Here is a 17,214-nt window from a genome sequence, read left to right as displayed (position 1 = left end):
GGGGGGGGACTGGTAGGGGTGGAGTGAAGTCATAAAAAAAAATTAATCTCTAATACAATATGGGTAAATATGGTTACCCATATTATCCAGTGGGTAACTCGTTTTTACCCATTTAAAATATGAGTCGAGTTAGGTAACTTACCCATTTTTATTTAACTCGTTTTTTGATCGACTCATATTCGACTCGACTCGCTCGTTTGCCACTACTACTTAGCACTGAAACAGATCCTGGGTTCCACTGTCCCAACCCAATCCCAACAAATAAGAAAACTCAGAATTAAAAGCTAGCACAGGAAAATGAAATCGACTCAAATGTATAATGCTCTGTGTTCCCTTGTTTTGACTGTATTCATTCTGGTTTCTTATTTGTCAGAGCTTAGAAAATCAGAAACTGTTTGAGGTGGCAAGTGCACTTCTCCATTATCTGTGACGGATATGATGAAATTATAGATCCAGCATTCTCTTTGCAAAGGAAGGACCAAATAACAGTACAATTCAATGATAAATAGGCATTGAAAGTAATGAACAGTAATGTATCATCGTTCTAACCTTCCGGCCACCAGTGTACAAGTAGTTTCCGTCTTTTGAAAATTGGACCTAATAAGTGAATATGTTAATGGTTGATGAATCATTTGAAGTATCTGAGTACAGTATAGTAAAAAAAATACGAATGATAGCTCGGCCAACTTACATGTGTAACCCCACCTTCTTGACCATGCAAGACATAGAGAAGTTCCATGTTATCTTCCCTATGTATGGCAGTAGTTTGGCTATAGGAGCCAGTTGCCAGTAACCCTGAATGGCTTGGACAGAAAGCCATTGAGGATATAATGCCTAAACAGATAAGAGAAAAGGTGTTGGAATAATAAATGAGGAATAATGCCTTAACAGATTAGAGAAAAGGTGCCAGAGTAATAAATGTATAATGAATAATAATGGAGGCATCAAAAGTGGGAAAATTAATTAGCCTCAAGAGGACTTAATAGTTTCTCTTTGAGATAACTATCAGATTGATGTGTTTGACACAGATATTGTTAGCTAATTGTCTTATTTATAAAGTCAAATGCTAAAAACGTGAACATAAAGAAAAGCAGCTAGCTGAACATACCTGATTGCCCTTCTTTATTTCCTTGAAGGGTGGAGTGCTGGGTAAAATCTCTGCCAGGCCGATGAATATCAAATATTCTTATGGATTTGTTGTAACCAGCAAATATCCTAATTCGAGAAGAATGAAGTAACAATGAAAACTTTCTTTTGAACTTAGCATATTAACAACTGTAAGTACATAAATAAAGAAAGTGAAGGAAATCACAATAACACATAAGAAGTTAGTATAGTGCATATGAAGTAAGAAGATACTAGAAGAAAAACTGAAAATGCATGTCTTTAAGTCTAAACAATATAATGAAAAAACAAAATAGGAAAATGATCTTTTGTGAGGACAGAGTGTCAAAACTTGCAACCACCTAAATTAACAACTAGGCATCATTACTGTCAATCTAATCACACTGCCAGAAATTATGGATAGATTACTTCTTCAATAAATGAAAAGAACTCATTTTTTCCTCTCTTTAAAAAACTAAAAATAAATATTAAAGAAAAATGAAACAGGTGCCTCTACATGAACAGTGACCACAAGAGCAAGAAAGGAGATGAGCACTTTGATAAAGAAGAATGTTTACTTAGTCCCTGCGGGATTGAAGGCAATCGAAAAGGCAGCAGTGATCTCGTCCATGGCATCATAAGCACGGTATGTACAGCGTAACTGCAATCACCCAAGAAAAGATAATGTAGGGAAGAATACTTCCTAGCAAAGCTCATTGAGCAGTGTCACAAGTCGTGGGCTGCTAGCCACCTATCAAAGAGCAGTGAGAGGAAAAAGCATCTTTAGCAACAGCTTTAAAGACAATGACACACCTGTCCAGTAGTAGCATCCCAGAGATGAATAGGGTGATCACGGGTAGTACTTGCAAAAACACACGTCTCTGGACCTGAGGCATTAAAGCAAATTCTAGTTATTTTTTTCTAATCACCATCAGCATTACCACAAACAAGACAAGTGACATACTTGAAGAAGACATATAGGGATACCAGCAATAGTCATATACAGACTCCCCGTCACTCATGACAAGACTTGCAGCATACGAATCTGCAAAAAAACAGTCAGTGTTAATCAAAATAAACAAAAACATGAGAAAGAAAATCATATCAAGTTCAATACTGAACAGACATGATCGACAAATTCCCACACTGAAAGCAATGACTATAACATACTTCCACAATGTTACTTCACATTCAAACCTATACAAACTAGTAGCATATATTACCTGTATCAGCAGCTGATGAGGAAAAATCAGCAAGCTGTCCACTTTCATCATATGGCCTATCAATAAAACAGAGACAAAATTAACAAAGCAACTCAAGGAAAATGGAAATGCAAGAATAACTACCATTTTCTACTATGTGCATTCTGCCTCATAGTCAGCCCAGCAAATACTATCTGGTCAATTAATTAACGCATCTCAATCACAAACTCCTTGGGTCCATCTATATGAATTATATATATCCATTCCCCTCTATGTTCAGATGATTCATCATATCATGACTATTTTTAATGCTAGTTATCAACCTATCACGGGTCCACAGCCTTCCTCCCTATATCCAGGCTTTGACCGGAAAGCTAAGCTCACACAGGCAGAGTTAAATGAAACTCTATCTGTCAATAAATTTTAATCCCAGCAGATCCAATCACCAAAAAGTTACAAGAGAGCTACTCATATAAGCTTAACAGTTATTCGAGACTTAATATTCATATATTTCTAATTTGCTCCTACAAAGAAATTTATCATTTTTCATCAGAAACTGGGACGAAACTTACAAGTTATATAAACAAAAGGTATTATCATCAGAGCAAGTGAGGAAACCAGAACCATCAGGAGACCTATAATTCCAGAAAAAAAAATAGCCATTAGACTACATAGGGAAAAAACAGAGAAAACAGGGCATAAGAAATGGAGAATCAAAAAGAGGAGAAAAGCATACCATTTGACACCCTTTAAGAAATTATTAGGGTTTGAAGGCGTCCTGAACTGATTGAAGAAATGATAGGTTAGATACGGCGGAACATCATACTGAATAACCGGCCAAGGGTAAGGTTCTTCCGATTGTTTCTCTTCTACAGCTTCAATTGGGGTTTCCGATAGCTCTACAGCATCTTCATCCATGGATTCTATAACAAGCTGCTGCTCTGAAGCTTCTTCCCCCATGGATTCACAGTGAACGGTGTTAGCGCCAAAAACAAGTGTTGGGTTTTTTTTGGTTTTAGCTTAGACAAAAATCAAAATGGTCAAAATTATAACTACATGTTATATCTATTATTTCTCACAGTATAATTATTAAATACCTTATTATTATTTAGTCAATTTTTTGATTATTTAAGTACTTGTTATTTCTGTTATTTGATAACTTACTTGTTCATTTTATTGCCCAACTAATTTAATGTTACTTAAGTAAAGATAGAAATATGTCAAAAATTATGTAAAAAAGAAATTAAATAGTATTTCTATTTGTACAAAAAATTTAAAATTATTATCTCATATAATTTTCACTTTGATTAATGTTTGCAAGAGAAAGTGAAAATCAATGAAATTTCCCTTGAGATGTATCAATTGCAAATCTGCAAGGACCAAAAAGGATGAATAAAAGGAAGCAATTTACAATCTGCATCAGCTTGCATGTTTCCAAATTATAAACAGATAGAAAACAAGTTACATTAATCAACATTTACACAGGAACTTGAAATTCTCAGTACAAAGATCCTGCACTTGAACCCTTTGCCATTCACTAATACCCCCTGGAAGGTTCTTGAACTTCTGAATAGCTATACATTCAAAAAAAATTATCTTTTTATTGTATAGAGCATTCCATGTAATTTGATGGGGAGACACTATTGTAGTCTGAGGAATTAGTACAGAATAAACAGATACAATCCCAATCAGAACAATAATGAACTTCAACACTTCAATGATCAATTTTCTTGATGCAGAGAACTTTTAAGGTATGGATCGTCCTTGTACTTCAAGTATTGAGCAAGTTCGAGAGCTCTTTCTGCAATCTTCCTGTCCTCGTGAATTTTTGCTATCAAGGCTTCAAGTGACGAAAAGTTGGCCTACAAATAGACAGTAATATCAGCAAGTGATGTAAGAAAGGAAAGGGAAAAATAAGAGTAACTAGGCCACAATACCTCCGGCCGTATGTAGCCCACAACAACTAGATGCAATTCCTCACCATAGAAGTCCTCATTGAAGTCATGAAGCAACCATGGTTCCTAAAAGTAAAGTTGTCTTTCAACAAACACCAAAAAGTCAAGAATACGGAAGAAACATATGTCACAGACACACTTACAATCGTTTTCTCTGTGTTATTGAAGAAAGGATTCCAACCAATGCTCATGACCATCTTGTAGACACCTCGACCTGATAGTCCTGCCCATCCAAAATATACACCCGCTGGATGTTCTGAAAGAATGGCTGAATAACCTTCTGGGGATAAATTAGCTGAAAAGAATATTGACCCCATAAGAATAGAAAAACACATCACTGTTGAGTCATACGAGGCAAGATACTAATCTTCCATGCCCCTCCAACAATTGGAGTTCGAATCCAGATAATAATTTGACATAAAAATCAATATCTCTGATATGACAGGCTCACAAGAAACTGAAATTCCAATAACAAACTTCTGAGAAATTCTTAAGTCATTTCAAGTATACACAGATAACGAGTCAAGCATTTATATTAGCCATTCAGCAGAAGGAATAAAGAAGACCGCATACCTGTGGGGATCCCGAGAACCTTTGAGCCGCGCCCAAATCCCTTAATGACAGGACCACCTATATACCAAGGTTCTAAAGGCAAAGTACCTTCTATCCCTGCATATGCTTCCAGTCAAAAATTGGAAGAGAAATCAAGTACACGACTACACGTCATACAAGTAAAGCAGTCATAAAGACTTACTATCTTGAAATGCAGGTAGTCCCCACTTTTCTAGTTGCAAATCTAGAAGAGAATTGATCACTTCATCAGCAGAGGTATAAAGATGAGACTGCTTTGCAAGAGATGGTACAGCAACTACTGCCATTCCAGCATCCTTACCAGCAGTGACACCTGGTCTAACATATGTATCTGGTCGAGTTACTCTAACTAAGTTATGAGATAAAATAATTTACATCCAATTCAAAACTAATATGCTCTTGGGAGAGAAAAAAGTTCATATTCAGCCTAGAAAATGCAAAAGCAATGACAAGTTATTTTAACTCTTCCAATTGAGTTTGGGTCATGGACACTAAAGTGGGTGAGTAGGAAAAAATTAAATTGGTTGGGATTTGATTTATCCAATAAGAAAGACAAATAATAAGTGATAATAATAATAATTATTTTTTAAAAAAGGTTGTTAGTTTTAAGGGTAGAAACAGACCAAATAGGTGGACTGAGGGTATTTTTAACCCAATAGGTGGATGAGGGGTAACTTTGAACCCTTTCAAATAGTCTAAGGGTATTTTTGGCCCTTTTCCGAATTGTAAATTATGATGTCACAAGTTAGTAGCTAGAGTCAACCATGCTGCTTATCCAGCCGACAGGCACATTTCTTTTTTTCTTCTTTTGACCAGTAGTTAGATTTTCCTACATACCACTACAAAAGTTTTGAAGATAAAAACTCACATTGAATCTTCAATGACAAGAAAGCTGGATGGATCCATGTTGAGTCTTTTAGCTGCTTCAAGAAATCTTACAAAAGAAGATATTAAGTTAATTTAACATCCAGAATACCAGATTATGAAATGTGGAAGACAATGATAATCAATTCATCAAGTTTTACATTTCCGGAGACGGCTTTCCAGCTTTCACTTCGTCTCCTCCAACAATAGCTGAGAAGGATTCTTTCCATCCTGAAAACAAAAAAGACTATCCCAATCAAAGCACTAAGCATAAATGCCATCTTACGTGCTGGACTGGCACAAAATACCTTCCTAAGGAAAGTAATACCTCTCTAGCAATACATGTTAGAACTCTACCTGCATGATGAAAAATTTTGGCCTCTATGTTAGATCTAGAAGAATTTGACGCCAATGCCATGGGTACACCATGACCGCTCAAATGGTTAATCAATCGATTGGCCCCTGGAAGAGCTTTGATATTGCGCCACCTATACCAAATTGATTGACAAAATTTTATAAGAACTTTGAACTGGAATGTACATGCAGAAGAGAATAGATATACAAGTTACATAATTGTACATCACAAGATCTCGCGAGCAGTCAAAAGATAATCAGAGTTTTACTAGCTTAAAGAAAAGAAAAAGGTAACACCAATCCAACATTGCTTCCACTCTCAGTAAGATTGAATGAAATCATCTTCCTTAAACCAACAAGGCCATAGATGAGTATATCACTCTTAGTCCTTCCAGAGCTTCTACCCCTTCCCCTCCTCTCCCCCTACCCCAAAATGAAACAGATGAACAAAAGAAAAAAAGGGAAATTTCACTCCATTTAAATTTTAAAAAACAAGTTTGATATACAAGACACAGATGATCAACTAATAAACAAAATGTAGTTATCTCTTTTTGATAAGTTAATGTAGTTGTTCCGTTCTTGCTTGCCTCTTTTTTTCTTTGTTCTTCATTGGTGATCTATTTTTATCACCAAAAGCAAAGAAGATAAATGAAAGAAAGTAACAAGCATATTTGCATTTTCTAAATTGGAGAACAAAATGAGTGGTTCCCCGTTTAGTAATTCTCCACAATCTTAATTACTATCCAGTACCTACGTACTTTTTTGTAAGGGTTTTAAGCAGAACAAACACTGCAGGACTATGTTGTCCACAACTCTTTTATCTACTAACTCGCTTGCAATTTATCATCCATGCTCCAGCTATAAAAGAGCAGAAGGTTTTTAATTTGTAACTTTATCCTTTAACATCCATAAATAGGATGTGACGAAAAGAGTCCGCCTACATATATTTTAAGTCGAATAATCTTCACATGGGCTATTCAATTTCAGTTTGTATAAGCCTTATCAATAAACAGAAAGGAAATGAAACTATGTTTGCTGGTTTATTACTGATCAGACAGCATTGGGTAAAATTGCGAAAGAAATTCATCTCTTGACAGTGGCAGCCCATAATCTTCAACAACGGCAGCAGCAGCTTCTGTTGGGGTTTTCCCTACTATGTGGGGAGCTTCTCTCCCATCCCATTGCTTTCCATACTTAACTAAGAAAACCTTTAAAATCTCACTCACAATGCCATCTGTCAGAACAAAGAGATCAAATTAACATTGGAAACCTGAAACTATAAAGAAACGCAAGAGATTGGTAATATAAGGATTGACACTGTGCTGCAGTTAACTCTATAACAGAATGCCTAGGTCCAAATTTCTTTTGCACAAAGAGGACTTCATAGTTGTAAGTTGTTCATACTGTGAGACTTGAGTGCCAGAGTACTTCTCAAGTTTCGGAATCAAATTTCGAAATAGCTGCAGGCCCACTAAGCTTACAGAGACCTCATATTAAGTATGTCCTCAGACAATAGAATTTGATTAGAGAAATTCGAAAGGATAAAACAATTATACTGCAATGACACAACCTACACTTAGAATAAAGACTACACAGTAACAAAAATCAAATTGTAAATATATTCATCGAAATATTCAAAAAATTCTGGTCATTTCATAGTTCTATTGGATATGTAAAAGTTGGAAGGAAATGAAAGGAACTCTAGAAAATGCTTTTGAATATTAAAAGTAGTAGTTCATATATCGAGAACTAATACCATGAATGATTTAGGTGAACGGCCAAGAATATAATTTGAGAAGTGTAAAGTCAAAACACGAAGAGTACTACTGACCTGTATTAAGAAGTGTACCATCCAAATCAAGGATGACACCAGAAACTAGCTTCTTAAAAGTTCGTTCAACAGACATGGAGAGCAATTATCTCCCACACAGAAACAGATACCTATGTTCACATTATGTGAATATGAGATAAACTTGCACAATAATTAATCCAAATACATGAATTTAATCTTGAAGTGAAATGTAAACCATAAATCAATATACAATATCATTTTATCATGATTCAAGTAAGGAAGATTGTCATTAGACAATGTATTATGAATATAAAATACCATTAACGCCCAAGCTAACCACCTAAGATTGTCGGAATGAAACCGATTAATATGGATTACAACAGAACTAAAACTACTATTACTTGGATTTCATTTTAACTCTCCTGGTCATCAAAACTGTATAATTGTATTAGTTTTTTCGCTCTCAAATTTAAAAGGAGAAACCAGACTTTTAGCTCTTCCATAGAGGGTGCTAAGGACTATGATCAGAAGTTTCTAGAAATATGTTTACTGTCTATGTGGTTGAGTGTTTGCTTTCTGAAAGCCTCACGGAAAGCAAACACTCAACCACATAGACAGTAAACGTATTTCTAGAAACTTCCGATCATAGTCCTTAGCAAAATTATGCAGAACCATAAGTAAAAAGGGGTGCAAAATCTTGATTTTAGAAAATTGGGTACAACTATCTAACAGCTGAATTCTCTGATAAAAACACAAAAACTTGCAGTAATTTTCCCAGATAATCAAAACCAAATAAGAACGAACATTTACCACAAATTCATTTAAGCAATAGAAACTTTAGCACCAGCTTTTTCAAGCTGTTTCTTAGCATCTTCAGCCTCATCCTTGGAAACACCCTCCTTAAATTTCTTAGGCAATCCTTCAATCAATTCCTTAGCCTCTTTCAATGCCAAACTTGTTAAGCCCTAACAGCCTAAATGGTAGCAATTCTAACATTACTCGGCACTTCATCGATGACTACGTCAAATTCCGCCTTCTCTACAACCACAGCTGGAGCATCTGCGGCTGCGCCACCAAGAGCTGCAACGACAGCAGCAGGAGCGAAGGATGCGGCTGAAACACCAAGCTTATCCTGAAGGTACTCTAACGAGTTTCTGGGTTAAAGTGGAGATTTCATCCGCGAGCTGGACTACCTTCTCCGGTGCTTCGACGGCGGCGAGAGGGCGGACAAAAGTGACTCCGCGGTGGTGGAGTTTGAGAGTGCGAATTGGGAGTTGTAGGGTTTTGGTGGGGAAAGAAATTGAAGTGTGTGTGGAGCTGGCGGTTGAGGGGAAAATGTGAGAAGGTGAACGAAGGGCGATAGTGGATAATGTGGAAGCCATTGTAGCAGAGCTAAAGAGGGAGATAACAAACAAATATTTAACATATATTCCTATCTTCCGGATCCCAAACGAAAGGATAACATGAGAAAATAAAGCCTCAAACAAACAAGAGAAGCATGAACAAATTTAGGAAACTTGATTAAATGATCACTGAATGAACTTAAAACAGGAAGAAAACAAGGATAACAACCAAATTGATATTGAACATCAAAATAACAAAATTCTCCATACGATCAGCTCTTGAAACATATAATTTGCATCACCAATCAATGAAATAAGCTAAATAATGTAAATACTCACAATCCAACTTCACCAATTGATTATTGAACTGAGAAGATGAAGCACTGCAACTTTTTCTTGGTTGTTATGGGGAAATGGAGACTGAGAAACCCAAGATTGTCCTCTTTTTGTATTGGCAGCCATCGCCATCAATCATTCAATGTCTTGATCCGGGTTGAATGTATCGGACGGGTCAAAATTTCATCTTCTAATATGGGCTTATTTTCTGCCCCGAATAGGCCGGCCCACGAGTCCACTGCTTTTATGAATTGAATATTCTCTCAAGGAAAGTATATCCATCCTTTTGTTTTCACTTTTTATATCTTCGTAAAATTCATTTAAAAAATATTTAAATTCTTAAAGTATCAAAATGAAAAAATTACATAAATTAGTACATTTTAATAAATGATTACATATTTTAGTGATACTTTTTGTTTATTACCATTTATAGTAATACTATGTTATATCTTCAAATACATACTAAAAATGAATTATGTATGCAATATATATGAATTATAATTGTTTTTTTGAAATATATTATATTTGTTTGGTAAAAATTTCACATATTCTATTATAAGTGTATTAAAATGTGTGTTAAATGTATTATCTATCTTTAAAATTTGTATTATATGTGAATAGCAAATTGTTCTTTGTAATATTTATTGAACTTGTATTATAAATGAATTAAAAATGATCTAGTGAAAAAAAAATGTTATTGATATAAATGGTAAATATTTTTTTATTGTGGTATGTTTATGTAAGTCCCCTATCAAAATTCTAATTTGACCTAACTCATTTTTGTGTGAATCAGAATATAGTCGGTCCAGCCCAAAAGTATATGGGTTATAGGCTTTGCAGGGTCAGCTCTTTTTTTAAAAATTATATTTTTATAAATTTTTTAATTAAATTATAATTAAAAATTATTATCATAAATATCAACAACATAATATATCAGGGGGTTAGTGTTACTACTTGCTAAACAAATAAAATTATCTTTGTAATATTTTTTGAATATGATATCAAGTAAAAATATATATAGCTAAATAGAAATATTAACATAACTGTTTTCCAATTATCGTAGACATATTCTATGGCCTATGTAGTGATTCCTTAGAAATTGTACATTTTTTTATATATATATATATAGTACATATTTTATAAGCAAAATTTATATTTAAATTGTAATATTTAAAACTTTATACAAATTTTTGAAATATATTTATTTGTTTTATTTAATACTTATATTAAATCGAGAAAAGATAATTATTTTTTCATTTTGTACTCAACATTAATTAAGCTGAGAAAGATACACATAAAATGCATCCAACAAATGCGATTTATGTGTAAATTTGAGTGTCTTCCCATTTATTGATAAAATTATGTCATTACCGCTTCTTTTAAGAATGACATAAAGCGCATTCAACGAATGTGCTTTATGTATAAGTTTAAGTCAATGAAATTACGTTATTACTCCTATTAATTTAATTTGTCTAATATTTTAAAAACATATTTACTTGTTCTATTTATTACTTTTATTATATATAAAAAAATCATTTTATACTCAACAAATTAAGTTGAGAAACAAAGAACATAAAACAAATTCCAAGAATATGGTTTGTGTAAATTTTTGTATTTTCCCATTTATTGATGAAATGTTATTACCCCTTCCATTAACGCATAAATTGCATTCAAAGAATGTGATTTATGTGTAAGTTTCAGTCTCTTTCTATTTATTATTGAAATTACGTTATTATTCATTCCGTTTAATTTTATTTGTCAAATATATCTAAAACATATTTATTTTTATTATTTATTATTGTTATCTTATCGAGAAAGATACTTATTTTTTCATTTTATACGCATCTGAGAAAGAAATGCATAAAACGCATTCAACGAATGTGATTTATATGTAAGTTTCAGCCTCTTCCCATCTGTTGATGAAAGTACGTTTTTACCCCTTCCACTAAAAAAGACATAAAATACATTCAACGAATGTGATTTACGAGCAATTTTCAGTCTCTTTCCATTTATTGTTGAAATTACATCATTACCCTTTTTGTTAAAAAAGACATAAAATGAATACAACGAATCTGAATTAATCTACTAAATGATTCAATAGTGTACAACATGAAAAGGAAACGGATGAAAAAACTTTTTAAGTACAATTAGCTAATTCAGTTCTTACTGACATGCTGCATCAACGTACTGAGTCAAATCTTTCTCTCGAGCTTGCTTAATGTAAAACAAGCAGCAGAAAATCAAGAGTTTCTGAACAAAACCACAGCTTTCTTTGAGCGTTTACGAGCGTTTGATAAAGTTTTAGTCACAAACTCAACTGATGCATCACGAATCAAGTTCCGGAGTCCAGATTTCCATTTAATAACCATCATCTCAATGTTAGCAGATATCAAAAGAAGATCGCGCAGAAATAAAACTTCTAGGCCAGATTGCGTTCCTTCAAAGCCACAAACTATGATCTTTTTAAGTTGATGACCGCAACCTTGAGGAAGCACAGACAGTTGAAGCTTTCCTTCAACAAAGTAAACATCATTTACATCTGGAATAAGGCAAGCCTGCAAATGGAACTCTGTTAGAACAGAGAGAAACGATGATGAGTTGAGATTAAGAGCATGCACGGGTTAAGAAAAATGATGTTTTTTTATTGTTCAGTTAATGAAATATCTTCTAATGTTTAGATTCATACCATAAGTACTTTATTTACCCATCCATACATTTTGGCCAAAGGATAGTGGGAACTCAAGATCAAGAACAACCCTACTTGCAACTACTAGAGTTCATTGGCGGAATCAAGCTTAAATCTTAATGAGAGTTCAAGGGTTAAAATTTTGTAAGATTATGAGTTCAATATATATATATTAAGGAACTCAACACATATATATATTCATGGCATAAGGCCAAAAGTGGTTGGTTTAATTGAACACATATTCAGTATAATAAGTCTACCCCTGCCCTGCCTGATTATTTTCAACATGGAAAACCACAAACATATGCTCCGTATATAAATAAAGAGAGAGGATTTGGATATATCTGTTACTACTTATAGATTGAAGCGGAACATTGCTTAACAAGTGAATAGCAATGTTTCAGACAGAAAACAAACCTCAAACTCAAAATAGGGTAGGGCCATATGTATGATTAGCGTCTGAAGCTTGAGTAAATTTTGTAATAAGCGTATAATGCCAGGGAGATATCGCTTCTGTATGGGAGTATGCAGTGTTAAACACTCACAGCCGATCATGGGAAACAACACCCATGGCGAGTCCAAAAATGCCATAACCTTCAAGATGGAAGAAACACGGAAAAAATCCAATTAGCTACATATCCAACCATCCCACAAAAATATAACAGTCTTCCAATAACTCCATTCTCCAAGCACAAAATTAAACAATATGTATTCAACCTTCTACTATACCAGAGTGTCCCACTAATTTGTAGCTTATTACCAAAGAACATAATATTAGACCTGTCCCAAAAGGATTTTGCAACACAAAAGATACTTACAAGCAAAACACATAAGTGATCATAAACTCAAAAACACACAAAATATACCATATTTGATTTTGAGAATCATTCAATCAATATGGCGTCAGATATATGAACCAAATAATATACTTCCTACCTAAGGTCTTAAGAGGTTAAACTTGTTAATTGCGAAACCATCAAGATGGGGTGGGGGAAGTGATCATAAACTCAAAAAAACACCCAAATATACCATATTTGAGAATCATTCAATCAATATGGCTTCAGATATATGAACCAAATAATATACTTCCTACCTAAGGTCTTAGAGGTTAAACTTGCTAATTGCGAAATCATCAAGATGGGGTGGGGGAAGTGATCATAAACTCAAAAACACACAAATATACCATATTTGAGAATCATTCAGTCAAGGAACAAAACATACAGATAAGATCAAGTCAATCAAGCAAATAGCACAAACCTCAATGCACCATGTCCCTAACATAACATCTTTGACATGAATTAAACTCTCAAACATGGCCATCAACATAACTCCTTGGTGTTCATAAAAGTAGTCACACTCCTCATCCTTAGGGTTGTTTGAGTGAAAATCAAATTTCACAGAGACACAGTTCCTCACATTGTTCAACTTAATATTCATTCTAATACACCCCTTTAATTCCAATACTTTAACACAAGGTGCTTTAATTTCCAGTTCAAGATCCAAGAACTTGTTCACTTCCTTATACCCATTAACCACCAACTTACTCACCTTTCCACCAAACAAATCCAAACACCTAAAACCCCAACAATTATCCAACTCCAATAAATCCAAACACGGACTACCAGCAACAATTTTCCTGACTATATCATCACCAAATCCCATCGACCCAATCCTCAATTCCCTTAAAGAATCCCATCTCACAGCTGGAAATCTGTAAAATCTACAAGAAACCCAATTCGCTTTTCGAAGAAAAGGGTTGAACAATAATCTCTTAGGGAGATTATAGCAATCACCATCATCATTGGAGAGAACCAAATTGAGTTCTTTGACTTGATGGGTGATAGCAAAAAGAACCCAAACAGTAACATCGGATGTAAAACAACGCTTAAAGGGGAAATCTACGTGAAACTTTAATAGACAGTTGCAGTTACGGTGCAAGTTTATGAGGGATTTGTCAACAAATGAAACGAACTTTCGTACAGAAAAGAAGTCCTTGGAACGGTGAATGAAATTGAGGGTGGAAGAGAAGGACCAGAGAGTTCTCCATTGGCGGCAGAGACGGCTGGTCCGAACGACGTCGTCGAAGGGAAGAAAGGAGAGTATGTGAAACAGAATTGAATTCGGTAAGGAAGATAATCGGTCTGAAGCAACTCCCATTTTTCGTTTTCCAGTTTTGCTTTTGAGAACTACTTGCTCTATAATTTGTTTTGGATTATAACATAAGATTCATTAATAAATTTAGGTAAATTAACTAACTAATGGAGCTACTATTCCACATTCATTATCTTTTTTTTTTCTCTAAAATTATTATTTGTATTGAGTTATATTATTGAGAGGTGCGTAAAAGCTGGTCCACTCGTATGAATTGTGACCTTATAAAGCTTAATATTCAAATATTTTTCATGGATAACAATATAACAAAGTCAATTTTAATTTTTTTTTAAATTGAAATTATGAACTTCAATTTTAATTTTTTTTTTAATTAATATTATGAACTTGGCACAGTCAAACTTCAAATATCTTTTACTCGTTAGGACCTTAATAAGACATCAAAAAATTATAATGACGTGTCAAAAAATTATTATGACTTGTCAAGATCAACTTGAAATTTTTTTATCATTAAATATGATTCACAAGGCTTACTTCAAATATTTACTTGAAATCATGATCTTTGATATGATTAAAGTTCAAGTGTTCTTGCAGAAACTAAAAGCAGCACATGATATACGCTATCACAATAGTGTTCACCGTAACCATTATTTCTTAATGCGCACGGGGTAAAACACTCGCTTTCATGTAATAAGCTTGTAAACCTATAAAAGGTAACCCGCACTAGATAGGCTCAAGGCAAATCCTTTGCTTTTGTTGAAAAGGAGTTTCGACCTTGAAATCTCCAACATAAAAGTCTCGAGCCCGAACTACTGGATCACCTCGAAGGATGGAACTGTGTCACTGTGGTATCAATTTTCTCACATCCTATGATAAACAATACATAAAAAGGGGATATATAAACAACTGAAATTAGCAAGACTCAAGAGAGAGTATGTATAAACATCAAGCATTAAAGCACCAGTAATATAATATATATTAGAATCCATCTCAACTATAGCTAGCTCAAAAATTGAGCCTTGGTTGACTGACTCGAGAAAAGAAGAATGTACGCAAGCATCGAGTCTAAAGAAAAAAAAACATACAGTATATGTTTCTGAAGCACGTTTTAATAAATACTAACAATTTACTTTTGCTTCTCAACCAGAGAACAAAATAACAGCATCCTTTGAAGACCTCGGAAAGCTTAGCAACATTTCTGCAACGATGGTATGGCGCCTGGGGGATATCCATGTTCTGTCAGTGAAGGAGGGAAGGATAACTTTCTGAAGCACTAACCCATTCTTTAGAACAGCTTGCAGAAACGTAGAGATGTACTCAAAATACAGAATCTCATATATCCAGGGGCTGTCAATCCTTAAAGTCTTGAGATTCAGCACCCAACAAGGTCTTGTTATCCAGTATTTTTTTGCAGAAAATTCATCAGTGCGCCACGTGAATGACCACCCAACACTGTACTGTAATATAATGTTTCAAGGTGATTAACTGATCAATTAACAAAATGCAGCAGAGGCTAATTTAGAACAGGAAGTTCAACTCAAACAATGTTTTCAAGACTCGGAATATGTATGCATGGGCACAAAAAAAGAGAAGTATGTATATAATAATATCATGCCCATTCTGAACTCATTGACTCTACATAGGTGATGATTGAGCAACAAAGAATCAAATCGAGAGATTAGAATAACAACAATAGGAGAAGGGGCATTTGCATACCTCTTCGAAAGCAGATTCGTCACTTATGTTCAAGACCTCGACTAGAGGACAACTTTGTAGAAGGATTGCTAACCCAGGAAACTCCTTGTTAGTCAAACGAGAGTTCAAGGTCAAGTCTTTGCATCTCATTCTCGGGCATGACGAGTTTTTAGTCTCTATCATATTAAGGACCTGGGACAATTAATTATCAGAAGATAGGTTAGAGGTTTGTGCGTTGAAGATATAACTAAGTAAATAAAATGTGTTTTCTCAAACAACATAAACTTTAGATGAGATATCACAGTTCAACATGGTATCATAGCAAAGAAAGATCATTAGTTATCTCAAACAATCAGATACACCATACACCATACGTGAAGGGTCGTGTTGAAGATATAATTAACTAAGTAAATAAAAGTGAGTTCTTTCTAACCATAAGGACAGGATCAGAAGTATCAAAAACCACTAATTCTTACAGAGCCATCGAACCAGCCCAATCTAAGCTTTTAAATGAGAACATGGTCACTAGTTTTTAACTAAACAAGGTTTAACTTAAAGCTATAATAATATAAGAACATAATCAAATGAGATATTTCACAAAATTGCCTAGTAAAACACTGTTGGATCAGGAATCTTTCTAGTGGTTTCATGACCCTATTCCTGATTAAGATCTGTTCTTCCTATTTTAAACCAGTAAAGTCACCATAGATGCAAAGCAATTAAAGTGCCTCTTTTTTACCCTTTCCCCTCTTCGTATAGTTAGAAGAGTTAGCCATGCTATGTCCTAAATCCCGAGGACCGTGACCGGCACTTAATGAGCATCTATCCCACTAAGTGAACCAGATTGTCCACTGGTATGATATGAGAGATGAAGCAACTGTAGCAACAATATAGCCAAAAGCGCTAAACCACACAATGCAGCCCACACCTTATTTAACCATTAATCCCTAAAACTTCCTAGTCCCTAACACGTATGTGCCCCTTAATAGCCATGGTCACAATGTAATAGGCTACAAATGTATTTTGCTAACTTCTCATATATGTCCTCCACTATGCCCATATTCATAAGAATTCACCGATTGTCAAAATTTTAAACATTATTATATTTGCAAGAACATTTTAATTATTCAAGCAGGTTTAAGTCACGACAAAGGAGTTGTTTGAAGATCCGTATATATTATAT

General features: G+C 34.4%; 4 protein-coding genes and 1 pseudogene across 5 annotated transcripts in view; all 5 read right to left on the bottom strand.

Moving 5' to 3' along the window:
* Positions 1-3,300, bottom strand: part of LOC107009119 (telomerase Cajal body protein 1) — a 7,314-nt gene extending 4,014 nt beyond the window's left edge. The window contains exons 1-9 of the mRNA XM_015208397.2: positions 3,043-3,300; positions 2,879-2,941; positions 2,328-2,383; positions 2,069-2,149; positions 1,918-1,991; positions 1,683-1,765; positions 1,109-1,215; positions 692-834; positions 550-597 (exon numbers count right to left, since the gene is read on the bottom strand). Coding sequence (XP_015063883.1) covers positions 550-597; positions 692-834; positions 1,109-1,215; positions 1,683-1,765; positions 1,918-1,991; positions 2,069-2,149; positions 2,328-2,383; positions 2,879-2,941; positions 3,043-3,266 — 879 coding nt within the window. The 5' untranslated portion in view covers positions 3,267-3,300. The remainder of the gene's footprint in view (positions 1-549; positions 598-691; positions 835-1,108; positions 1,216-1,682; positions 1,766-1,917; positions 1,992-2,068; positions 2,150-2,327; positions 2,384-2,878; positions 2,942-3,042) is intronic.
* A 395-nt stretch (positions 3,301-3,695) lies between these two features.
* Positions 3,696-9,694, bottom strand: LOC107011963 (bifunctional riboflavin kinase/FMN phosphatase). Its single transcript, XM_015211657.2, has 11 exons — positions 9,545-9,694; positions 7,902-8,011; positions 7,118-7,304; positions 6,074-6,204; positions 5,878-5,947; positions 5,721-5,786; positions 5,016-5,170; positions 4,835-4,930; positions 4,405-4,556; positions 4,244-4,327; positions 3,696-4,168 (listed from the first exon to the last, which is right to left on the bottom strand). The coding sequence occupies exons 2-11, from the start codon at positions 7,975-7,977 to the stop codon at positions 4,028-4,030; spliced, it is 1,158 nt and encodes a 385-aa protein (XP_015067143.1). The 5' UTR covers positions 7,978-8,011; positions 9,545-9,694; the 3' UTR covers positions 3,696-4,027.
* LOC107011964 lies at positions 8,560-9,538 on the bottom strand (annotated as a pseudogene).
* A 1,827-nt stretch (positions 9,695-11,521) lies between the features above and the next one.
* LOC107009290 (F-box/LRR-repeat protein At5g02910-like) lies at positions 11,522-14,447 on the bottom strand. The gene is made up of 3 exons (XM_015208601.2): positions 13,485-14,447; positions 12,645-12,821; positions 11,522-12,096 (listed from the first exon to the last, which is right to left on the bottom strand). Exons 1-3 carry the CDS (start codon positions 14,382-14,384, stop codon positions 11,782-11,784), a joined length of 1,392 nt encoding a protein of 463 aa, XP_015064087.1. The 5' UTR covers positions 14,385-14,447; the 3' UTR covers positions 11,522-11,781.
* Positions 14,448-15,273: 826 nt separating this feature from the next.
* LOC107010438 (putative F-box/LRR-repeat protein At5g02930) overlaps positions 15,274-17,214 on the bottom strand; it is a 4,283-nt gene continuing 2,342 nt past the window's right edge. The window contains exons 2-3 of one of the 2 annotated variants that reach the window (XM_015209723.2): positions 16,053-16,223; positions 15,274-15,793 (exon numbers count right to left, since the gene is read on the bottom strand). In XM_015209723.2, coding sequence (XP_015065209.1) covers positions 15,476-15,793; positions 16,053-16,223 — 489 coding nt within the window. In that variant the 3' untranslated portion in view covers positions 15,274-15,475. The remainder of the gene's footprint in view (positions 15,794-16,052; positions 16,224-17,214) is intronic. The other variant, XM_027914410.1, reaches the window with a different exon arrangement.

Source organism: Solanum pennellii, chromosome 2 (genome assembly GCF_001406875.1).
Source record: "Solanum pennellii chromosome 2, SPENNV200".
Classification (NCBI taxonomy): Eukaryota; Viridiplantae; Streptophyta; class Magnoliopsida; order Solanales; family Solanaceae; genus Solanum; species Solanum pennellii.
The sequence above is the reverse complement of the archived record's forward strand: the minus strand, read 5'-3'. Positions and strand labels throughout refer to the sequence as shown.